This window comes from Dipodomys merriami, unplaced genomic scaffold, assembly GCF_024711535.1.
Source record: "Dipodomys merriami isolate MVZ:Mamm:240054 unplaced genomic scaffold, mDipMer1.0.p SCAF_5, whole genome shotgun sequence".
Taxonomy (NCBI): Eukaryota; Metazoa; Chordata; class Mammalia; order Rodentia; family Heteromyidae; genus Dipodomys; species Dipodomys merriami.
The window spans coordinates 29,336,677-29,361,877 of record NW_027206068.1 but is presented as its reverse complement, the minus strand read 5'-3'; the positions used below and the strand labels follow the sequence as shown (position 1 = coordinate 29,361,877).

The window sequence follows — 25,201 nt, the reverse complement described above, 5'->3', positions numbered from 1 at the left end:
GAACAGCAAAGGATTTGCTGCTTGTTTATATTAAGATCAGGCCAGTAAAATCAAATGAAGAAAAGTTGCCAAGTTCTAGTTTTCTGCTTGAGTCTGAAGGTCAAATAGTTCATCTTCACTGCTGTATAAGTCTTTCATTTTCGCTTCAGAGTGGCCCTTAAATGGTAGGTTACCATGATGGCCTGTAAGAAGTTTGCCATTGCTGTCATAGCCAAACCAATGTGGGGGGTCATTAGAGCTGTATTCCTGCTGCTGAACTTTAGAGGACATTCTTTGAGCTTCCCTCCTGGAATAACAATGGTTAGAATTAGCTACTGGCAAAAGTAATCCCTAATACACATTTTTTTTAAGTAGACAGAATTTTTAGAGAACCACCTGCTAAAGATGGGCTGATCATGCACCGAGGCAGGTCTTATTATGAGAGATGAACTTAAGGGAGATCCATAAACTGCAGAAAGCCCATGAAGCTTTGTCAGGAGGATGTTTTTGACTCTTAAGAAGTTCATGACTGAACAGTAAAAAATACTGTCCTGGTCTTAGGAGGAAATAGAAGGGAAGCATAGAAGGCATCAGAAAGAAGCATGTCTACCTTGAAAAGAAAGCCATTTTGAAGTCAGAAAGGCTTTCCTGGGAAGTTGGTTTGAACCACAAGACCAGTACTAAAAAACGAAATGAATAATTGGCTTTTTCTTTTGGATTGAGTATGATATTTACTCAAGAAGGAGCTACCTGCTCAACTACTGAGACTGTAAGTTACACTGATTATTAATTGTAAAGAGATTGACCCAGCCAGGCCCTGGTGGCTCACACCTGTAATCCTAGCTACTCAGGAGGCTGAGATCTGAGGATTGTGCTTCAAAGCCAGTCCAGGCAGGAAAGTTTGTGAGTCTCTTATCTCCAATAAACCACTAGAAAACTGGAAGTGGTGCTATGGCTCAAGTGGTAGAGCACTAGCCTTGAGCTGAAGACTTGAGGGATAGTGCCCAGGCCCAGAGTTCAAGCACCACCACGAAAAGAAAAGAAAAGAAAAGAAAAGAAAGAAAGAAAGGAAGGAAAGAAAGAAAGAAAGAAAAGGAAGAAAGGAAGAAAGAAAGAAAGAAAGAAAGAAAGAAAGAAAGAAAGAAAGAAAGAAAGAAAGAAAGAAAAAAGAAAGAAAGAAAGGAAAGGAAGAAAAAAAGGAAGGAAAGAAAAAGAAAGGAAGGAAAGAAAAAGAAAGGAAGGAAAGAAAAAGAAAGAAAGGAAGGAAGGAAGGAAGGAAGGAAGGAAGGAAGGAAGGAAGAAGGAAAGAAAAAAAGAAAAAAATTGACCCAATTGATGTGGAACAGGCCTTAAAACATACTTGGAGTTAAGCTTGTGCTACATGGCCATAAGAGTTCAGGTAGGACAATGAAACTAGAAGAGGCGGTACTGGTTTTAAATGCTATTTAATTCTATTTGGCTCTAAAGAAAAATAAACAAAGCACTGTAAATTTGGGTCTTGGTTTGAGCTGCTGAAATCTTGTTAGGGCTATTAATGTGAGATTCCAAAGAAAGAGACACAAAGGAACAAAATATGCCCTTAAGTAACTTATTAACTTCTTTAAAAAGTAAAATAAATTCTAAGTGACTCTTTTGTCTTATTTATATGTGCTCATATGAAACATGGAAACTTAAATAATAATTTGAATAAGACTAATTTCTAGTTCTGAGTCTCTAATGCCTATGTCTAAAACTTGGTAAACAAGTATCCTCTTTTAGAGAAATACTTATTCTCAAAATGTTTACTTTATTTAGGCAAAGAAATACAATAACCTTCTTAACTCTGATTACTACAGCTTATTATCAATCCCAAGCCACATACTATGTTTTCTTGGAAAATAGTCCTTGAGGTATTTCCTATTCAGCTGCATACTTACATGGAGATGTGACTACAGTATTTCATCTTAAGGATCCGGAGTTGACTGCAGCCTATCTGAAGATCCTGAAGGGTTTGGTCAGTAAGTAGGACACAACCAGAGATATCCAAAATGTGCAGGTAATAGCATTTTGCCGATAACATCTCTATCCCTGCGTCAGTAATCTGAACACACAGCCAAAGGAAGTACTGGTTATTCAGACAACTCTATCCCACTGAAGAACAATGACTTAGTTGTCTTAGACTACTATGATAAAAATATAGTACAGGCCAGGTGTTGGTGGCTCATGCCTGTAATCCTAGCTACTCAGGAGGCTGAGACCTGAGGATCATGGTTCAAAGACAGCCTGGGCAGGAAAGTCCATGAGACTCTAATCTCCAATGAACTAGAAAACCAGAAGTGACTCTGTGGCTCAAATGGTAGAGCACGCACCTTGAGCTGAAGAGCACAGGGACAGCACCCAAGCCCAGAATTCAAGCCCCATGACTGACCAAATGCATATATATACATACACACACACACACACACACACACACACACACACACACACACACACACACACACACACACACACATATATATAAAATACATTAAATGGCTTAAACAGTAAACATTGATTTCTCACAGCTGTGAAGCCTGGGAGATGCAAGATCAAGGTCAAAATCAAAATCAAGGTGAGAATCCTCATTTTCAGGTGTCTGCCTCTTGCCATACTCTCCCATGGCAGGGAGAGGGACATCTAGTCTCTTTCTCTTCTTAAAAGGATAGAACCCCATCTGAGGGCTCCATTCTCAAGGCCTCTGCTAAACTTATTTACTGCTCACTTCCTCATACTGTCACATGGGAAATTAGGGTTTCAACATATGGATTTGTGAGGAATCTAAGCACAAACATAACAGAATCAGGAAACTTGCAGATTTTCTTTCACTTAGTTTATTACAAAGTGGACCAAATTACTGGCTTAACTTGATTTCCAAACAAGGTCAGATCGGTAAAAATATCTTCCTCATGTGGCCCCAGTAGAATATGTTTTCATTTAAGAGTCTCAAGTTTAAATGGGAAACATAACCAAATTTCCTTTACTAATACCTGTCACATCAATATGGCAACTTACAAAATATGCTATGGAGAAGTAACTTACCTTTAAACGTAAAATCTACTCTGAGGTTTCATCAGTTTTGAAATAAGTTTAAGGACATGATGTATACTAAAAATATACATCCCTTAAGGACCAAAACATATATCCCAACAGGACCAGACTACTTTAAGAAAGGTCTAGGCATCTCTGGTGGGTTGTGTGTAAGAGGTAGAGTCATATAGTTGAGAGGACAAGGAAGTCAGTCAGATGTCTGGAGGCAGGGGAAGAAAGATGAGCAGAAGCCAGAAGGACTATCAAGGTTCTGCTCAGAGAAATTCTGCCAAATATATCCCAACATCTTGCAAGTTTGCCAGATGTCCTAGAGGTAATTCAACTCCATTTCTTAGTTTATTTCACTTACTTGAGGTGTAGCTTTTGAATTTATTGCTGAACTGGGACTTGCTATAGAATAGATTACTTTCCCCAAAAGAATTTTCCTTCCAACTGGATTTAATTTCTTATTTTACATTTGAACATTGAAAAAACCATATACCACAAGATTTGGCTCTTTTATTTTTAAAGTTAAGAGACTTATGCAGGAAAGACCTTTGGCTTTATAAGTTTGGGAAAATGGATGCTGTCATTGTCTAAGCATTCCATGTTTCCTAATGCTCAGAACCGAGGTTTAGTACTGCAACTGATTCTCACAAAAATGTCTTCAGACATTCCTGCCATACTATATGGGTCTCTGAGGATCTGATGTCATTGAGAAAAGATTAAAAAAAAGTATTGTTGAGGAAAGAAAGGACAGTGGGAGTGGGGTGAAAGTGGAGGGCAGGTGGAGTTCACAGTGGGTGAAGGGAGCCCATTTTCTGCAAATGGAAGCTCCCTGTTGATGTTTAGGGATTTATGAACAGAACCAGGAACTGGAAGTAGAGATGACTGGCTGAATTTCTGTCTGGTCCTGTTGGTAAACAAATCTTACAGGATGTATATTTTGTAGGTTCCCAAGGTCCTGGTTCTAAGGTCAGCTCCTTGAGCAGAAGCAATTGTTACTCCCAATACAATTCCCATTGATTCTCTGGGATGGGTTTTGGTTTGGGTTTCTTCTTTTTTGGGATAGGGTCTTGCTATGTAACCCAGACTGGCCTCAAACTTGTTATTCTCCTACCTCAGCCTCTCAAGTTCTGGGATTAGAGGTGTGTGCTACTGTTTATATCTTAAATGAAGTTATTTCATATTTAGAAATAGCATAAGCACATTACTAAAAAATTAATGAAAACTAGCAAAGTGGAAACAATTTCAAATCTATCACCTTAATATAACTACAATGTTAACTTTATTTTTAACTTATTTCTTCATTTTCTCTTTCTCTTTCTTCCTTCTTTCTTTGGTGGCACTATGGGTTGAACTCAGAGTCTTGTGCTTGTTAGGCAGGTGCTCTTAATGTTTAGCCATTCTTCCAATACCCTAATACCCTCCCCCTTTTATGTGTGAATTGAATAGTGTTGAAGTAGAGTCCCATTTATGTCCTGGCAGGCCTGGTGCTACAGTTCCCTTCTAGTTCTTCCCCATGGTGGAGAAGATGGGTGCTCTTCCCCCAGCCATTGTGCTTGGTGCTTCCCCTGCAGCTGGGCTAACTGACAGGGGTGTGCCACAGTGCCCAGTCATTGATTGAGATGCAGTTTCACAAACTTTCATGTCAGAGTATGCTTTGGATGGTCATCTCCATATTCTCCACTTCTGGGGAACCAGGATTACAGGCACAGTATCACAGTCCCAGGCCTCTAGTTTTTCTTTATCAAGTTTCAGGGAATTTTAAAAGATAATCAACTTACTAAAAATCACAACCACCATTTACCCCACCACTCCTACCTTGCCTTTCTGGAATGTGTTCCTGTCCTGTGAAGAAGCTCAGCTAGCCTAATGGAGATGAGACAGGTCTAGCTCTACAGAGCCAATAAATGGCTACATAGACAACCTTGGGACCACACAAGAAGAACCACACAACTGACTCCCAAGATTTGTGAGGAAATAAAATGGTGGTTGTTTTAAGCCACGGAGCTTTGGGTGACTGCACAGCAGATAAGTGACAAATTAGTCATGTGTCCGTGGTCAACCCTTTCTAATAGGTGGTAAAATATCCACTGACTGTTTCTTTTTCTTTTAACCATTATGAAATCTCTAACTGATTTTCCTTGTGACCATTTTGAAGCCTGCAAATGGAAACAATGTCTAAAGGTTATCCAGCTACAAAAAAATTAATTAAAACTGAAAAAATATTCAGAAGGGTAGGCTTGTCCTTGAATAGTCCTTCTAGGATTATTTAGCAAATCCCTTCCTCCTCCCTTTATACTGCAAATATTGCAGTAACACTGTCTTTTGCTCAGTATTCTATTTCTTTTTTCATGATTCCAAATTTCCCCTCCTCTAAAATGAAAATAATTAAAAGTAGACAAACAAAAAGCCTTGTCCTCTTTTCTCCCTGTTATCGGAGATCTCTCCAGGAGACATGGCTGATAACAAGCATTTGGGGTACAATGCTTCATCATGTTAGCCTGCAAGAAGTCCTGTTGTGCGAATCCAGGCCAGGCTGGGTGAGCTGGCTCAGTCTCTTCCTTAGATATATTTCACCTGCAGGACAGACCGTGGACATTCTGAGCTGGAGGGACTGGCTAGAACAGCCCCGGCTCTTCTCCAAACCCCTGTAAACAAGACGTCCTTCTGTGCTTTAACTCTGAGGCATTCTGTCCCAGGGTATCAAGCCCAGGGTGGGATGCTTTTGAGTCCTTTAGCTACAGTGCAAGGGAAGCATGCATTCAAGACCTCATCTACCCATGGCAGCTTTCCTAAGACTTTGGGGGACTGGCTCTCTGTGAGTTCTGGGCTTCTGTTCTGATTGCCTGTCTCTAAATTTTAACTTTGTTTCAAGTCACTTGTGTAGTCTGTGTCTCCAGACTCAGACACAATGCTACACATTGCCTCTGCCTCTCTGACAGGCAGAGATGCAACTCCAAAGTCCTAGCCTGTTTTAGATTCTCTTTCTCTCTAAAGGGTGGATATGAGAGAAATATTTTGCTATTGATGTCCAACGATTTATTCTTTCTTTTTCCCAACTATTATTTCATTCTATCTCCTACTTTGAATCAATGTCACAAGGATCAAAGGTAAGAGCAGGGCCTAGTATACTGCTAAGGTCTTTGAAGTTGGCCTCACAATCCAGGTCCCCATCCTCTTTGAGCCACATCTGCTTTATTTGATATTTTAGGACTGGCTAAGATGAGATTTACTATTACTTAATGGCTAGAGTTGAGGTAGCTGCAGGGAAAACCTGACCAAGAAGCAAATATTCATTTGAAAAAAAAAATCTGTGGGCTTTTGGGAAGCCTGGCATAGAATGGTGAGCCAGGCGCTAGGATTTTTATGGTAGAGTGGATCCAGCTGTAAAGTGCATGCTTAGCAAGTGCAAGGCTCTGAGTTCAAACTCCAGAATCACTGAAAAATCAGTCCCTGCCCCCAGCACTCTATAATACTTGGAGGTTGTCTCTAGTCTGCTAAATTTGTCCCTCTATTTTCAAGCGTCAAAAATTTTGTCAATCTTGATCCTCTTCCTGTTTTTCTTATCACATGAGTCCTTATAACTTCATCTTCAGTCTTGGTAGGGTTTCAAGAGAGAAACCTTCCCTATTAACCCAAATCCCAAGATTTTTATTTCTTCACATACAGATATGCTTATATTATGTTAAAAGAAAAAGTAGGTTATATTGTATTTTGGAAAGAATAATTTTTTTTCAGTATAAGGTTTGAACCCAGGGTTTTAAACTTGCTTGGAAGTTAGCTCTACCACGTAAGTTATACCCCAACCTATTCCTTTTGTTTTTGAGACAAGGGTCAGTTTTGTAGTTCAGGTTGGCCTCCAATTGACTATCCTCTTGTCCCAGCCTTCTAAGAACTAGGATTACAGGTATGTGCCACTACATCCAATAATTTTTTTTTAAAGTGACATGCAAAACCCTCTGCAATCTCTTCTTACTTCTTTGTGTGTAGGGAAATATTCTAGAAGAATAAGAATAAAATGCCAACAAATACTTATGCTTGGGTGGTGTTTGGCAGTGGACTATTACTTTCCCCTTTAAGCTTTTATATGAGTCAAATTATTTTACAATAAGTATGCATTATACATACAAATAAGAAAATCATCAAACACTCAAAACTAGGATACAGATAATTGCGTAAACTTTTAATATCATATCGGGGCACCATTTATTTGACTCATCTAAGGAAATGTACAGGGAGTTATACCCTTGTTTCACATACTATTCACTGTTGATTAAGGCCCAAATTGAACTATTGCTAATAAACTTGATTAAAGCTATGTTAATATAGTTTTGTCTAGGAAAAAAACCCAAATTATTTCTATCTCGTAGAAACTGTAATACGAAGGTTATGGTTGTGCTCTAACTTGAAAATCATAATCCAACATTCATTTTTCAATTTTTTTTTTTTTGGTTGGTTGTGGGGCTCGAACTCTGGGCCTGAGCGCTGTCCCTCAGCTCTTCAGCCCAAGGCGAGCACTCTACCACTTGAGCTACAGCGCCACTTCTGGTTTTCTGGTGGTTTTTTGGAGCTAAGAGTTTCATGGACTTTCCTGCCTGGGCTGGCTTTGAACCACAATCTTCAGATCTCAGCCTCCTGAGTAGCTAGGATTACAGGTGTGAGCCACGGGTGCCTGGCTTCATTCTTCAATTCTTATACATACCTAATGTTTTATGGACTGCTGTCTTATTTTGTTGGTTTTCTGACTACTAAATTAAATAAATCATTGACACATGTTTATATTGTCTCAGAATTGTATTTTAAACTTAAAAAAATTCTACTGTGACACTAATGAAATGCTGAAGCCATTTCTAATTTGGGGATACAGGAAAAATCTAATCCCTCAGCCACGGCAAAGAAAACAAGTTCTATAATGAATTTAGCCTCTGATTGCTGCCCAGTCAGGATTCTTTTGCAGTGCTTTCCTTTGCCATGTCTGAGCCCTGTCTGTGCAGCATACCTTTGGACAGCCTGCAATGCTGAGAGAAGTGAGCTGAGGACAGTAAATGGCCACTGTTTTCATAATGTTATCTGTCAGCTGGGTACAATGAGAGACATCCAGGTATTCCAAGAATGGTACATTTTTACAGAATCCCTGAAAGAAATTCCAAGATCAGAGAGTTTTCATGGCTTTTCTTTAGTCTTTATTCAAATACAACATACATCTGGAGCCCTTCTACTGATGATGCTTTACTTAGCATATATTTTAGTCCCAGAAATATAGATGGCAATAAAACACTACATCTAAAATCTCTTTCTGGAAAGCAGTATGGAGGGTCCTCAAAAGACTACACATAGAGCTTCCCTATGACCCAGCGATCTCACCTCTGGGCATTTACCCAAATGATCACAAACAAGGCCATACTAAAGCTACCTGCACAACCATGTTTATGGCAGCATTATTCACAATAGCTAAGATATCAAACCAACCCAGATGCCCCTCAGTAGATGAATGAATCAAGAAAATGTGATATGTATATTCTATGCTTCCATCAGAAAGAATGACACTGCCCCATTTATAATGAAATGAAAAGACATGGAAAAAATCATATTAAATGAAGTAAGCCAAACCCAGAGAAACATAGGTCCTATGGTTTCCCTTATTTGTAATAATTAGTATATGTCTAGGATAATCTTAGCAGATGAGCAGAATAGCTCAATAGTTATATGTACATATAACCATATAAGATGAAACTAAACAAAATGAACTCCAAAGCATAGACACAAGATATTTTTCTTTGTTGTTGTTTTTAATGTACTATTTGACTTTTTTTTGTTTCTTTTGTATGCTCTTCTCCCTATGGTATATCCCCTGTTGTCACTGTGCTTGATTTTGTTATCCTGGTATTGCATATATATTTATTTGAATTAGGGAAGGAGAACAACAGAATGGTAAGACAAAGGACAAGGCAGGAACTAATGCAACAGCAATATACACACAAGATAATATGTTGGAAATGATCTGTACAACTTGCAGGGGGGTTAGGGGAAGGGAAAATAGGAGAAAAAGGAGGTAAGAGGTAACAAGATTGACAAGAAATGTACTCATTACCTTACTCATGTAACTGTAACTCCTCTGTACATCAGCTTGACAATAAAAAAAATGATTAAAAAAATCTCTTTCTAGCAAAAGTCATTTACACATCAGTTTAACAGCTTAGTGATATTTAAATTCCTGCTAAAATTCCAATGAAATCTGGCTAAAATGTCAGTAATTGTTAGAGTCATGAATGGTGGGAAAGAAGTATAAATATGAGAATAGCTGGCCAAGTACTCTGGAATTTATTTATAGAAAAAGCAAATTCTTTTAAGTTTTCATTTCTACCATTTACTACTTCTAAACTTTAGCAAAACAACCTTTCTAAGCCTCAGTTTCCTTTCCTACTTAGGAGAAATAATATCTACTCTCTAGTATTTATTTTAAGATGCCAAAACATTCATCTAAAATTTTTAAGGCTAGAAAAAAGGTCTGAAGTCATTAAGAATTTTCTCCTTTATCTCAGGATTTCTAAATCTTATTCCCACTTTTCATTTAAGAAAAAAGAAAGAAAGAATTGCTGTGTGCCGGTGGCTCACGCCTGTAATCCTAACTACTCAGGAGGCTGAGATCTGAGGATCACGGTGGTTCAAAGACAGCCCAGGCAAGAAAGTCCATGAGACTCTTCAATAAACTACCAGAAAACCGGAAGTGGCGCTGTGGCTCAAGTGGTAGAGCGCTAGCCTTCAACTGAAGAGCTGAGGGACAGCGCCCAGGCCCAGAGTTCAAGCCCCATGACAAAAAAACAAAAACAAAAAAAGAATTGAGTAATAAAAAGAAAGCTAAAAGTTTACATCTCAGCAGTTATATAAGAACAAAATGATCCAGTAAAGTATGAAGCATATAAGTAATTGTGAAAGTATGTTAACTTATTAAGATGAATTAAAATACTTGGAAACAATCACCAATTCAAGGTAATACCAAAGTCTATGATCTAATGCCATCTACACACTCATTTGCTTCAGAGGTAATTCTTCATTGTGAAGCAGCCCAGGTTCTTGGGATATTGAATTAGATAATCCAGTATGTAAAAATTCACCACTAATTTTTGCTGTAAGTGCTAGATTTTAGAAACCTTAGTATGTTGGTGAGAATTCCTTATTCATATGTAAAAATGGATATCTATAAGGTAATATCATTTTCTTCTTATGACTAAAGTCACCAGGTTGACTAAACCACCAGTGGGTTTTTCTCCCACTGCTTATACATTTTCTCTTGTTTTACCAGTAAGTAAGACTGGAAAGAACTTTTTAACAAGTAGATAAAAGATGGCAAATTTCCAGTAGAAGCAGTTAGCAAAGCAGATACGACTAGAATTATGTCATCATGTAAAGAGGCCAGAGCTTGGCTCTGTCTCTGGGGTGACTGAATTTCTGCAGGCCACAGGATCTCATTAGTTAAAGTAGTATTCACGTCCATATCAAAAGGTTGTTGTCTAGATTCTATGAAATAATACATACACTTGATATTGTTCCTAACAAAATAGATTCTATAGAACTCTATATTATATTCTACTGGACACAGTATTATTTTAGAGAAATAATTATTAACTATTATTGAGATCTCTGTATGACTCCAACAGTAACTATAAAAACTTGTTCTTACAGAAAAACAAATGTTTTTTGTTAATTAGCCACAAGTCCTCTTCTTTTTCTGACCACAACAGCCCACTGTGATTATGCTTTCCCTCTGATCTCATACAGATCTTGTCTTTTTCAACTGATTCAGCACTTACTTACTTAACTCATTCCTGCATTGTGACTTTGTATGGAAATCTGTCTTGCCTGACAACAAAATGGTGTCAAGAAATAGGTCCCTGGCATTGGAGCTCAACAAGCATAACGGGCACCCAGAGTGGTACAGACTTTAGATCACTGGAATCAATGGCTTTGAGTCCCAGCTTAGATTCAATATGCAAAAGTCTCTTGTGGTATTGTCTGGAACTCTGATAGCTTGGATTGTGATTGCAAGCACATTATTTGGAACATAGCAAAGGTTCAATAAATACTAGGTCGTCTGCTAATTCCTATAGAAGTATCCTCCAGAAAACTAAGAGTCTATATTACTAACACAAGAATTCTGTTATAAACAGTAGGATATTATTATTTTCTGCCCAGAACTTTAAGGAATCTTTCTTCTTCCCATTGCCAGTTGGATATTTATAACATCATTTGAGGGCCATAAAAAAATCATCAATATAGGCAGACGGCTGTGGGCAGCCGACAAGAAGCATACTAGAAGTACACATCTGCCCATCATGTGCCCAGTGATTTCACAGGTCTTGTATGGTGCACATTCCCCACTCCCGATAGAGTCTGAGGAGACAGAACTCAAGAAAGAATATTTAGACTTTGAAAATAATGTATTGGAAGATGGCCAGCCTTAAAGGGGGATTCATGCTCTCCAGAGTTGGAAAACTCTCTTAAACAGAATCTGCCAATGTCTTTGGATTTCTTGAATCACTACAGTTCTGCTTTAGAACTTTTAAAAAGCTCTGTTATTCTTTCAAGCTGAATTTCTCAGCAGTTTTAGTTAGGTTTATTTTGTGGCACTGGGTGTGTGTGTGGAGCGGGGTCTGGGTGGGGGGACTCAGGGCTTTGTGTTTGCTTTACCATGTCCCCAGTCCTTTGTGCTTAAGTTATTTTTGGTATAGTGTCTTACATTTTTGCCATAAACTCAATCCTCCTATTTTCTAGTACAGCTGGAGTGACAGGCTCATGTTACCGTACCCATCTTATTAGCTGAAATGTGGGGGAGAGGGGAGTGAGGGTTTCTCACAAAGGTTTTTGCTGACCTCAACTTCAAACTTCCCAATCTTCGCTCTCCACATAGGTAGGATTAAAGGAATGCATCAACACACCTAAAATACATAATTTCTTTAAAAATTGTAATGTTTGTTTCTGATGTATACATGATAGCATTCTTCTTCATGGAAAATGTGAGGCACAAAAAAACTGGACTAAGGTTTAGGCTACATGACAGACAAATATTGGGAGCTGAGGTCAGAACTTTTCCTCGTACAACTCATATTTTCCTCTAGAGATGTTTAAGTCATATTAAGTACTTAAGTTTGCAGGCATGTCTCAACATAATCACTTATGAAATCCTATCTTTCCCCTGACAGATAAAATAATAGTTCTGCAGAATCACTCATTTATCAACACCACTGCTTTTGTCTTCTGGGAAAATGCTTCACTACGTTTCTTCCACGTCAGTGTTTGACAATGAAGACAGAGAAAAAACGCAAGAATTATCCAGTTTGGGTTGTTTCAATGTATCAGCCAACTTTGCTGTTGGGTTAATACAGAAAAATTTCACATCATTGAGTAAAACACTTTGTGTCTCCCAAGTTGAGTTTTACTGTGGAATATTAAATGACTGCTTTCTGACATTGGGTATACAGAAGAGACTGAAATTCACTCACATTTGCTGATCATAACAGTTCAGTACTTCTGATTTAAACTATCTTGACAGGTGGCCACTCCTAGTCTTGAGAAAGCTGTCCATATGCATGACAGCATCTCTTGATTCCTTGCCTAACTGAGGCAAAGTTGTTTTTTGATACTTCTAGAAAAATATTGTGCTCTCAAGAATCCATTTCTATAAGGAAGACTATTTTGGGTTGCCTCAAAAGCTAACAATGCATATCACAATTTTAACTCCAAAAGCTAAGCACAAAATTCTAGTTTCTTGGACTTCATATGACCATGAGCTATAAAAGTACTCTACCAAACATGGCCTTGCTCCCACCAGGCATCAGAGCAGGTGGGACTGGTCATGGCCTGGACAACAAAATCAAACTGGGGAGTCTGAGGGCCAGATCTCATTTGAAAACAACTGTCCAGAAGCCTTCTAGGCTGAGCAAGGCTTAGCTAACGCCCAACCTCAGAGATGTACCCTACTTTTTAATATGAAAAGAATTTTCAAGGGAAAAGGAGTCAAGGCCCATGCAAATATCCTCAAAGATACTCAGAGTAAATTTTTTTTTCAGAATGATATGGTGATTTGGGGAGAAGTTTGAGCTTCAAATCAGCTCAAGTATGGATTATAATTCTGCCATGCAGCAGAGACATCCTTTAAATACCCCATTGCTCTCTATTTTTTGTCCTTCTCACATTCTACTTGTATTATAGATATTTATGTGACTTTTGTCTCTTGCATTGTAGTTTTTTGAGGGCAGAATCCATGTCTTAATTTATCTTTGTAGCCCCAGTCCCTAGCCTGAAGATAAGTTTGAGATAGGTGTCCAAAGGAATGGGAAATACTTCTTAACAGATGGTCCCCAAAATATACCAGGCCTTCTACTCTTCAGAACTGTCAGAGACAGTGTACAGTATCATTTATGAGCAGGAACTTAGAGAATGTGGGCCTGAGTTCAAGGTATGCCACTAGAAGTTTCGCATTTCTGGATAAGTTATCCAACTTCTCTGACTTAATATTCTCTGCAATCTGTGCATAGCATGATACCTTAACATGGTACCTATTTCACAGAGTTATTTGTGAAGATTGAATAAGATGATATGAATAAAGCAATTATTATCTGGCACATAGTAGGCAGTTAGTAAAGAATAGCTAATACTATTCTTTGTAATCACCTCTATGGCTTTGTTCACCATATTTTAAAAATCATAAATACCACAGTAAAAACATTTTGAGCAGACACATTCAGTAAGTGTCTGTTAATGTATTTTACAAATTACATAGATATACAATTGCTTAAATATATTATATATTAAGACATACTAAAACAAAGTGTATGAGATTTAAAACAAACACAACGAAACGTCTTAAGAATTCTGACATTTTCTTGCCACACCAAAAAAGACTGTCTTGTTCACTTGCTAGAGCAAATGCTGCCTCTGGAGACACCTACCCAACAGCAGAACACCTTTGGTTGTCTGTTAATAATGATGAATTGCTGTCTGTATGGGTTTTAATAAGTTGGTAAAAATAAGGGAACTTCTGTTGTTGTTGTTTGTGGGGCTTGAATCCAAGGCCTAAGCACTGTCCTTGAGCTCTTCTGCTCAAGACTAGTGCTCTACCACTTGAGCCACAGTGCCACTTCCACTATCCTAGTTGTTAATTAGAGATAAGAGTCTCACAGACTTTTCTACCCCCGCTGGCTTTGAACCATGATGCTCAGATCTCAGCTGCCTGACTAGCTATGATTACAGTCACCAGTGTTGAGCTAGGAATTATTTTTAAAACATGAGATGTGACAGGAAAAAAAAGATAACTAAAGGGGAAGGAATGAAGAATAAAGGAGATGTATCGATAGAGAATGCACATTGGGAAAACTAAAAGGAATGGTCAAAATATAACCAAACCAAAATATTTTTTAATTATATTTGGTGATTAAAATTTGTTGAAAAGAATTACAAAACAGTTTAAATTTTAGAATTTTATATATATATATATATATATTTGGGGGCGGGGTCCGGCCGTGGGGCCTGAACTCTGGGCCTGGGCACTGTCCCTCAGCTCTTCAGTTCAAGGCTAGCGCTCTACCACTTGAGGCACAGTGCCACTCCCGGCTTTTTTCTTTTTTGCTTATGTGGTGCTGAGGAATCAAACCCAGGGCCTCATGCATGCAAGGCAAGCACTCTACCACTGAGCCACCTTTCCAGCCTCTTAGAATTTTATATTTACAAAACAATGAGCCATGGTTGCATAAAGGGAAATCAAATATTTTTCTGGTAGTCTGTGACAAATTATTCCTTATCTATTTATCTAAGATAAGAAAAAATGAGTATACAGTCATTTAATTACCTCCCCTCTAGGAGAAAAGAAGAGCAGAGAAATGTAAAGGTATATTACCAGCATGAAAGAGTTGATGGGTTTCTATTTGCATGGCTACCCAGCCATTTACTTATGTAAGAAAAAGGTAACACATAATTCTTACTCTTTGATTTCTAAGGAACAATAAGATCATCAATACTGCTTTGATCTCTCTTTCGGGACAGATAAAATAAGAGATAATCTAATCAGGAGAGGTTATCAGCCTGACAGGAAAAAAATATATGGTTTAGAATCTGAAGTTATGTCTGTGGCTTTGAGCACATCATTTAGCTTTGTGTTTCTTTGTTTATAAGAGAACATAAACAATTCTATCTCATGAACTTTGGAAGGTGGAAAACATGTATATTCTTGAAAAGCACCTGGCAGAAATAACACCTGGCTTTTGTCTGGCAATAATGATCTAGAAGGATCCTGGAGCAATCCTGTCTACCATTTTAAAATCTGGAAGCAATGCTTTCAAGATGATGTGGTGTTTAAGGTGAGGAAATAGAGTAAACAACACCTAATTGGAATGGATAGGTGAGATTATTAGAAAGCCTAACAGATAACTCCAAGTCCTCTGAGACCTACCGCACACACTCAGTTAATGTCAGGCTAGTCACAATGAGCAAACGCCAGCTGTGCCACTTACAAGGGAACCAAAAACAGATTGACCACTTGGGTTTAAGGCAAAAGAATATAAACTCATGCTATTAGTTGGAAAGAAGAAATCTGATGTTTATTTTCCCTGCCTTTTTATTTTTGCCTGCAGACAATCTGACAGGTTTTGTTTAACTTTTGGCAAGTTTCATCTTGCATAGAATAAACTAATGTCTCAGGGGGTAGTTTAAGGGATAGGAGAGGCCTCCTAAGGATGCTCTTCCTTCTAACACGTTCTCATAGAGTTCTTCTCTGTGGATGGTCAATATGAAAATAACAGCTGTGCATGTTCATTTAGCAAGTCCAGCAGAACTTCAGTTGTCTGAGAGTGGTTCTCCCCAGTGGGGATGGGCAAGATGCCAGATTTGTGTGGGGAGTTCTCAGCTTCAGCTGTTTTCTTAGCTAAGGAAACATGGTACCCATGGAATCTTACAGACTATGGGAATCTGACAAATCCCACATTCTCTGAACTCTAACAAGTTTCTAATTATTTTTTTAAATACTGAAATATATTTTTGCAAGTTTCTAACTCTGTTGAACTGCCTGTGCAGTGGGAAACACTTTTGTGTTGAGAGCAACATTTGCTCATGACTTACTAAGAAAAAATAATGCCTTGGTATTTTGGCAGGAACTTATTGGTGACATCTAGTTGATCTCAGGTACACTGGGCTCCTGGGTGTATATAGTTCTACTTTAATGTTCAGGAGACCAATGCTTGGCATGGATATCTATAATACCATGGATTCCTGTTACTAAGCACCTAATTGTTCTAGGTTTTGTGGAGGTTGCTTTTACAATAGATTAACAGATGACCAGAGGAATTCTATCAGAGGAATTATTGCTTTGTTCCTTGGACCCTGGAAAACGTTTCAAAAACTGAGACCATCTGGGATCATTGTGATTTTTTTTAGTCAATTATTTTAGTCAATCATTTCCCAATACTGACCTGAAGTACAAGATGACAATAGACTTTCCTTAGCAGTATGGCCAAGAAATAAAAGGGCCAAATGTCTAAATGACCTTTTTCCTCATCCAATTGAGTTCAGAGCATCTGACGTACCCAAAGGCTAATGCTTAAAGCCATGTTGGAAAGGAATCCTCTGCTTGTTGTATCCCCTGCAAGTCATGAACATAACTCTATTCCTGGAGGAGAGATGTAGTTATTGAAACCTTGTGCTTTGATAATTCCTGAGTGACTTAATCTTAGAAACGAAACAGAAATCAATATTGACTTTCTAAAAATTGTTGCTGTGTGGAACCAACATGTCTAATCTGTCTTTGGCATTAAAATCAGCATGTGTCAACCTCTACTGAAATCAATTTTGGTGGTATTTATCATCTGTTAAAAATGATTGGTAAGAATCTTACATCATCAACATTTTATAACAAGTTGGAAAATTCAGTGGTTCAAAGAATTTAAGATCAGAAAAGAATCACAGGAAGCAATCCAGCTTTTACTGTCAGGGCCCATGTAGACAATTCTTTTTGTGCTTCAGAGAAACATTCAAACAGGATGGTTATGGGCCATTCTGACTGCTAAAGAGGTGTGTGTGGTGGGGGGAGGGTTCTTGGGACCTTCCCAACCTGAGCATCTCTGTAAATGCTCTATGATAATTCTGACATGCATAGCCCAAGGAAAAGGACTGTGAGGCTGAGTCCCCAGCTCACGTTCAGATTTGCCCTAAAGCAGACTCTCATCTGTAGAACCACTGGACTTGCTGGACAATCCTAGATTAGGCTGCAATGGATGGCATGCTGATCGTAGGATTATGATGCACTTCACAGTATGTCCCACATGGCAGCTCTTCCAGTTTCATTTCTTCAGCCCTCCTATCTATCTCTCTAAGTTGAGACAAATCTGTTAAACTAAAGGTCAAATAAAGAAGAGAAGCAAAAGGTTATCATCTGAGAGAATGGATGAGAGGCTTAAACATAATTCAGGATTAAAGGAAAGAAGAACAACTGTCCAAGCAGTTATGGCAAGATGAAGAATCTGAGAAAGAAGAGGTCCTAAGGGTCAGTGGGGGAAGTGGAGGTTCCAGCTTCCCCACTACTACTAATACCCTGTCAGCAGAAACTGGCAGGTACGTCTGAGGTGATCATACATCAGGGCATTGCAGGGGTGGAGAATATCTAGCCCATGTATCAGATACAGATACGGTCCATGGAATCATTTGGTACATGATAGCACAGATATGCCTTCATCTGCTTTGAATCACAACTTTGTATGGCCATGAATGATGTTATAAATATCCAAATGGCCTGTGACAAGTAAGAGCCCCCCCCCTGCTACTAGATATATCTTGAAAAGCCTGGGGTAGTATCTCAGTGGTAAATATTTAGCCTCCAGGATTAAAAAAAAATGTTTTCAGTTCAGTTACTGAACAAGGTGTTACCTTTTCACAAAATTAATAATTTGAAAAAAGGCAGTTTGAGCATGGTCTTATTTAGAAGCATGATATAGCTTAACTTATTAAGTTATTTTCAGCTCAGCAATTGAAAATATATGTATTGCCCCTCTTATTGTACTAAGGATGTTTAGGAGCCCTTCTGGATGGATGTGAGCAAAGCACCTGATTTCTGAGAAAGCCACAGGCCTCATCTATTAAAAACAGCCCACCAGCCCTGTGGTGAAGATAAAGGCATGTGCTTGGACACTCACAGATGAAACGTTCTTCCAGGGGTGACAGCTCTTTTCTTGGCTCCTGTGCCTCTCCGATCACTGACTTTACTTCTGAGCTCTCAAGATTGGATTTGGAACTACCTTCAGATTAGTCATTCCCTTTGAAGGCTACGATTTAGTCACTGTCCATGGCTCCTCGGGAATGTTTGAGATTTCATTTCCAGTCTATCATGTAAAGAGCTTGGAACTTATCACTCCATCCTCCAAACAAGAAAAAGTCTAAACAAAGGAACACTCTCCCTAGAGCTGTTGGATGATTGAAGTCAAAGGGCAAACTACATCTCTGAAAACTGGAGAGACAGGAGAAGACAGAATCAGGACCTAAGAAAAGACCCAGTCCTAGCTAGGGCCAGTGCCAGCTGGAATAGTTTAGGGTAAATAACTAACTGCTGGAGACTGAGAATAGACAGTGTAGGAAAAAATTCCCAACCACCCAGGCTTAAATAGGTTCCCATGTTTTCAGGAGTTATACCTCTTTGGAGGTTACCCTCCAAGTTCTCAATGTAAAGATGAAAGAAAAACCATTTCTAATAAAAATCATGCTTCCAAGAAGGGAGAAATACCATTTAAAAATACTCCAAGGGGTTGGGAAGGTGGCTCAGTGGTAGAGCGTTTGCCTTGCATGCTCAAGGCCCTGGGTTCGATTCCTCAGCACCACATAAGCAAAAAGAAAAAAGCCGGAAGTGGCGATGTGGCTCAAGTGGTAGAGCGCTAGCCTTGAGCTGAAGAGCTGAGGGACAGAGCCCGGCCCAGAGTTCAGGCCCCACGACCGGACCCCCCCCCCCCAAAAAAAAGAAAAAAAATACTTCAAGAATATCTTTTCTCAGTAACAAAGCCTTTCCTCAAGGAAAACATTTACCAGGCAATCAATGAACACTAGTCCCTTCTAGTCTGGGTATTGCCTTCCTGTCTTACAAAAGTGTAGAGGTGAGTGTGGGGGTAAGAAATGTTTATAAAAATTAGATTCTTGTCCTATAGGCCCACTAAAAGACTCAGACCTAAGCATAGTTAATCATGAGTCCCTGCCCATACACTTCACCATCAAACAAGGATCTTCAACAACAGGATTAGAAACCATACAAAATATGGCTTCAACCTACATGATATTAAACTAGAAATCAATAACAAAGAGAGTTCTGGAAAAATTCCAAAATATTTACAGATTAACCAGCATTAAATTAAAATGAATGATACATAGGTCAGAATGGTTCTCAAGAGAAAATTTTAAACATTTTGAACTCGATGAAAATAGGTTCAAAATGTATGATGCACAGTGAAAGTGGTGCTTAGAGGGAAATTTATAGCACTGGATGAACAGACAAAAAAAAGTTCTAAAACCAATAATTTAAATTTTCACTTTAGGAAACTGGAAATAAAAAGCACCAGTCAAATTCAAACTAAGAAGAAGAAAAGAAGTAAGAATATGAAATAGAAATTAGTAAAGGAAAGAATAGAGAAATCAACTAATTCAAATGCTGGTTCTCTGAAATAAAAGACAATAATATTGATTAAAAATCAAGTGAAAAAGTAAGAAACTAAGTAAAAAAGAGAGGGAGAGGGGGAGGGTGAACAGACACAAAGCACTAATAGCAGAGATGCAAGCAAGATTGCACACTAATTACATTGCACATTAAAAGATTAAGTAAGAGGGGCTGGGAAAGTGGCTCAGTGGGAGAGTGCTTGCCTTGAATGCATAAGACCCTGGGTTCGATTCCTCAGCACCACATAAGCAGAAAAAGCTGGAAGTGGTGCTATGGCTTAAGTGATAAGAGTGTGAGCCTTGAGCTGAAGAGCTGAGGGACAGCACCCGGGCCCAGAGTTCAGGCCTCATGACTGACAAAAAAAAAGATTAAGTAAGAAACATTATGAACAATAGCATACCCACAAATTGGATAACTTTGACAAAATGAATTTATTCTGCCAAGACTAACACAAGAATAAATAACCAGAATAGGCCTATATTTATTAATAAAATTGAACTAATGATTTAATAAACTAATATAAGAAACACTATTCTCAGATGGTTTCACTGGTGAATTCTACCCAGTGTTTAAGAAAGAAATGATACTAATGTTCTATAGTGTGTTCTGGAAAATTGAAGCAGAGAAAATACTTCCTAATTCATTCTTAGAGGCCATCATTATTCTAATACCCAGCGCACACAAAAACACCAAGAAAGGAAAATCACATGAGCGATCAAATAAAATCCAATATGTGTGTAAAAAAATTCATATACCTTACTCAAGTATGATATTTAGATATGAAATGCTGACACACAATTCAAATATCAATGTTTGGCTGGGTGTCGGTGGCTCCCATAAAATCCTAGCTACTCAGGAGGCTGGAATCTGAGGATGCTGCTTCAAAGCAGCCTGGGCAAGAAAGTCTGTAAGACTCTTAACTCCAATTAACCACCAGAAAACCACTGTGGCTCAAGTGGTAGAGCATTTGCCTTGAGCTGAAAAGTCCAGGGACAGTGCCCAAGTTCAAGCCCCACGACTAAGAAAAAAATAAAAATAAAATAAAATATAAAATTAATGTTATCCATCATATTGACCAGCTAGAGATGATAAACCATGTGATAATATCAATAGATGCTGAAAAGGTATTTGACAAAAACCTAAGACAAGTAAACATTGAGACCCCTCTCTACATCCCTATTTGACATGGTATTGGAAGTCATGACTAATGCAATAAAACAAGAAAAAAGGCACATTATTTGAGAAGAGAGAAATAAAGCAAGCTATCTTTGTTTACAAATAAAATAATCATTTATGTTGAAAATTCTGAAGAATCAATAATAATAAAACTTACTGCAACTAAAGGCAATTAAACCTTAGTTCAAGATATCGTATGGAAGATCTCAGAATGTTCCATCTGCCCAATTTGACCCTACGATCTGCTCTAGAAAATAGAAGATTCAACATTCAATCAGTCTTATATAAGAGGAAGGTGAGAGGTATGTGTGGGAGGCTGTATTCTGGAAATGAGAAAGTGATAGAGAAACATGACTCAAGTTGAACAAAGACAGGGCAGAAAAAAAAACCCAAATCTCTCCTTTTTGGGGCTCCTGCATGCTTATAAGTTACCAGAGACTCAGTGCCGACTTAAATGCCAAAGCAGGCACATGTGTGTGCTAGATCCACTACTAAACTAGCGGGACCTGGGGAAATGTTGCAAATCACAGTTCCTATACTATTCTCATTGTATTCTCTAGAAGACTAGCAATTCAGAGCATGTTATGAATAAATTATTTTTTCCATGTGATCTTGTCATTAGAAGCCATTTGGCTATAAAAAATAATCTCGATCTAATCAAACCTAAATAAATGACCAAAATCTTTCATTAACAATATTTATTTTTTAAATTTGCTAATATATTTTTGGCTTCTTTGTTTCTAAAGAAAGTACAACACTAATAATGGGTAATACTTATCGCACACTCACTCTGTGTCATAGACTAGGCTACTTAAATGTCATAGATCGTCTAATACTCACATGAAGACTTTTTATATTAGCTTCACTTTTCTTACAAGTAAGGAATCTAAGGCCCAGAGGAACACAATTTTGGTCTGCCAAAATGGGTAAGTTTTAACTCTGTAGCAGATGTTGGCAAACTACAGTCTGTGGGGCAAATTTGGTCTGCCAGTTATTTTTGTATGACCCACATGCTAAAGATAGTTTCATATTTTTAAATGATTCAAAGAATCAAAAAAATCTGAAATTCAAATTTTATTGTCCATAAGTAGTGTTATTAGAGCACTGCCACTCATTGTTTATGTATTGACTATAGCCACTTCACACTATAATGGCAAAGTTGAGTTGGGAAAGACAGTATGGACCTTCACAGAAAATCTTTACCAGCATGTTACCAGAAAAGCTGGCTCCTTAAGCCATACCCAAAGAAACATTTGTAATAATTAGTATATGGCTAGGATAGGCCTGGCGATGAGCAGGATAGCTCAGTATTTATGTACATATGACCATATAAGATGATGCTAATCAAAATGAACTCCAGGATAGGGAAACAAGAGATTTTTCTTTGCTGTTGATTTTAGTGTATTATGTGTTTTTAATGTACTGTATTCTAATGTACTATATTTCTTTTGTGTTTTTTCCTATGGTTTATCCCCTGTTGTCACTGTATTTGATTTTGATGCCCTGGATATTGTATATACATTTGTCTGAATTAGGGAAAGGAAGGGGAACGACAAAATGGTGAGACAAAGGACAAAGGGTGAACCAATGCAACAGCAATACACACAGGGGCAGGGAAGCTGGGGGGAGGGAAAGTGGGAGAAAATGAGGGAGGGAGTAACAAGTTCAACAACAAATGTACTGACTAACTTAACCTATGTAACTGTAACCCCTCTGTACAACACCTTGACAATAAAATTAAATTTTAGAGATGCTGACTCTGCTCTATAGTGCTAGCTCCTATATGCTTCCCCAGTGTAGTTCCTACATGAGTAGTGGACCATTGAGAGGCTGGATGGATCACTTAACTTCGTGTGGTTGAGTAGGAGACTGAATTAGTATAAAAACTAAGACTTCTCACAGCTAGGCCCCACTCTTCATACTGAGTATTACTTTTGGCTAAGAGTCCTAATCTGTATACTTAAGAACATTGCCATTGAAGTGGATAGTTTGTTTCTAAAATTAAAGTATAAACAACACAAATTTGTTAACAAATTACTACCATTTGCTTTGAATACTGGTCATCATTTATTAGTTTCAGTCTAGATTTCTAGGCTAAATACATGATTATTATCTTATAGCATCTCCATACACAATTTGAGTTTAAAAATACATAGACATATTGATATATATAATGAATGTGTATGCATTCATGTAAAGTAACATGTAATGTTTGTAGTGTGATATATACAAAAATGTGAACATATTTAATTTATACACATATGCTAGACATATAGTTGTGTATTTGCCTATCACATCTAACTTACACATTTATATCACATGCATTTTTACTGTTGCACATACCCACATGTCATTTTTGTGAGAATCATAATGCAGCCTGATTTTCCCCTGCTAAGGCTTATTATTAGCTAGTGCAATCTACTAGCATCCAAATAATCAGAAAGTTTATTTAGCTGCAAGACTCACTCACAGATCATCTGTGTAAAGAAACTCTATGCAGGGATATTATGGATATTATGGATATCTTTATAGCAAACTTCATTCTCAAAAATAAGAACTGAAATGCATATTAGAGTGAATATAAAAAGTAATCCTAGTAAATAATTGGATTTATTCCATTGGTTCTCTGAAAACAATTGAAGACAAAAATATCTGTCAACTTACCTCCTATTTAAATCCATTCCTTTGCCAGACCTGATACATCATTATTTAATTACATTGTTTAAATTCTCAAGAAAAGGTTTCTTAAGAAATGCCCCATTGTTGCCCTAGCAAACATTTCCTCCAAACTGCTTTTAAAGGGTACCAAGTAATTTTCATTTAAAATAGTCATTGAACATCTTATATTTTTGGAAAAGAAAATGAAAGCTGAAGAAAGTAATTAAAGCCAGATTCTAACAGTCAATGCATCTGAGGCTCCAGACACACAGTCCACGTGTGCTGTAGCTTCCAGTAAAACCCTACAATGAGGTAATTTTTTATTATTATCTTTATTACTATTGCAAAACCCAACCAGAGGTTAAAAAAAACTATTTTTCTCATTAAATGCATTAAATGTATTATAAACTTTCAATGCCTCATGCCAAAAGGCAATTCTCTCCTATAGTTACCTTTTATAAAAACTGAGAGAGAACTGCTGATAAATTCTAGCTAATCTAAACATCTCAATTTAATCACCTTATTTTGCTTCCTTCTGTTCTCTTTTGTAGATCCAGATAAGGAAGTTGGCAGCAGGATCACTTTTTCCTCCCTACTTTTTTTTTTCCCTTCTGGTAGAAGGCAAGGAGAGAAAAAAAAATCACCTCATACCAAGAAATAAAGCCAACACACACACACACACACACACACACACACACACACACACACACACACACACACACACACACACACACACACACACACACACACACTTCTAAAAATCAGGGAGGAGGAAACAAAAAGGATGAGATGATGAGAAAGAAAACTTTCTTTTTCATGAACATGAATGCAACAGCTGATCTGGTACAACTAACGATGAACAATTTCCATGCTCCTTTTTTTACATTTTTATTAGCACCTATTGTCTAACAGAATGTTTGACATATCTGTATATGTATACTGTGTGCCTTGATCAGATTCTCCTCCGATGTCACTCTCCCCTCTCCCCTCTCCACTCCACTTCTATACCACCAGCTGCACTGTTCCATTTTCACTCGTGCACATGAGGTGTTTGAGGCTATTTACCATCCTTCACCCTCTCCATTTGTCCTCTCCACTCCCACTAGTACTCACACCCCAGACAGGACCTGTCTTCAGATCCAGACATTAATGTCCTTCATTTATTTTTTCAGTGTATTGCTAACTGTTCAAAGGGATCTCACTGTGGCATTTTACACATGTAATTTTATACTTTACACATCAAATTGGTCCCTTCAGTTACTCCAAGTCCCCCTTAAAATATCTCTCTTAGATCATTGGATATAAATACCAAGATTTTTAAGCTTAAAGTTTTTTAAAAATGATCTTGCCAGAGCAAGGTGCCAGTGGTACACTTCTGAAATCCTAGCTACTCAGAAGATAGACATATGAGGGTTGTTGGTCAAAGCCAGCTTACGCAGACCAATCCAAGAGACATTCTTACCTCTAATTACCAAGCAAAAAGCCAGAGGTGGAGGTGTGCTTCAACTGGTAGAGCACTAGTCATGAGCAGAAAAGCTAAGCCAAGAGCAGGAGGCTCATAGTTCAAGATATGCCAGAATTCAGCTATACAACTACACAGTTAAAATATGGCTAAACACTTCCACCTAATATAAAGGGGTGTTTAAAAAGTGCCTAGAA

At 37.9% G+C, this 25,201-nt stretch overlaps 1 protein-coding gene across 6 annotated transcripts in view; it reads right to left on the bottom strand.

Moving 5' to 3' along the window:
- Positions 1 to 25,201, bottom strand: part of Fbxl13 (F-box and leucine rich repeat protein 13) — a 153,687-nt gene continuing 128,486 nt past the window's right edge. For 5 of the 6 annotated variants that reach the window (XM_069996314.1, XM_069996316.1, XM_069996318.1 and 2 more), the window contains 3 exons: positions 8,030 to 8,164; positions 1,896 to 2,059; positions 1 to 286 (listed from right to left, as the gene is read on the bottom strand). In XM_069996314.1, the coding sequence (XP_069852415.1) occupies positions 76 to 286; positions 1,896 to 2,059; positions 8,030 to 8,164 (510 nt within the window). In that variant the 3' untranslated portion in view covers positions 1 to 75. The remainder of the gene's footprint in view (positions 287 to 1,895; positions 2,060 to 8,029; positions 8,165 to 25,201) is intronic. The other variant, XM_069996317.1, reaches the window with a different exon arrangement.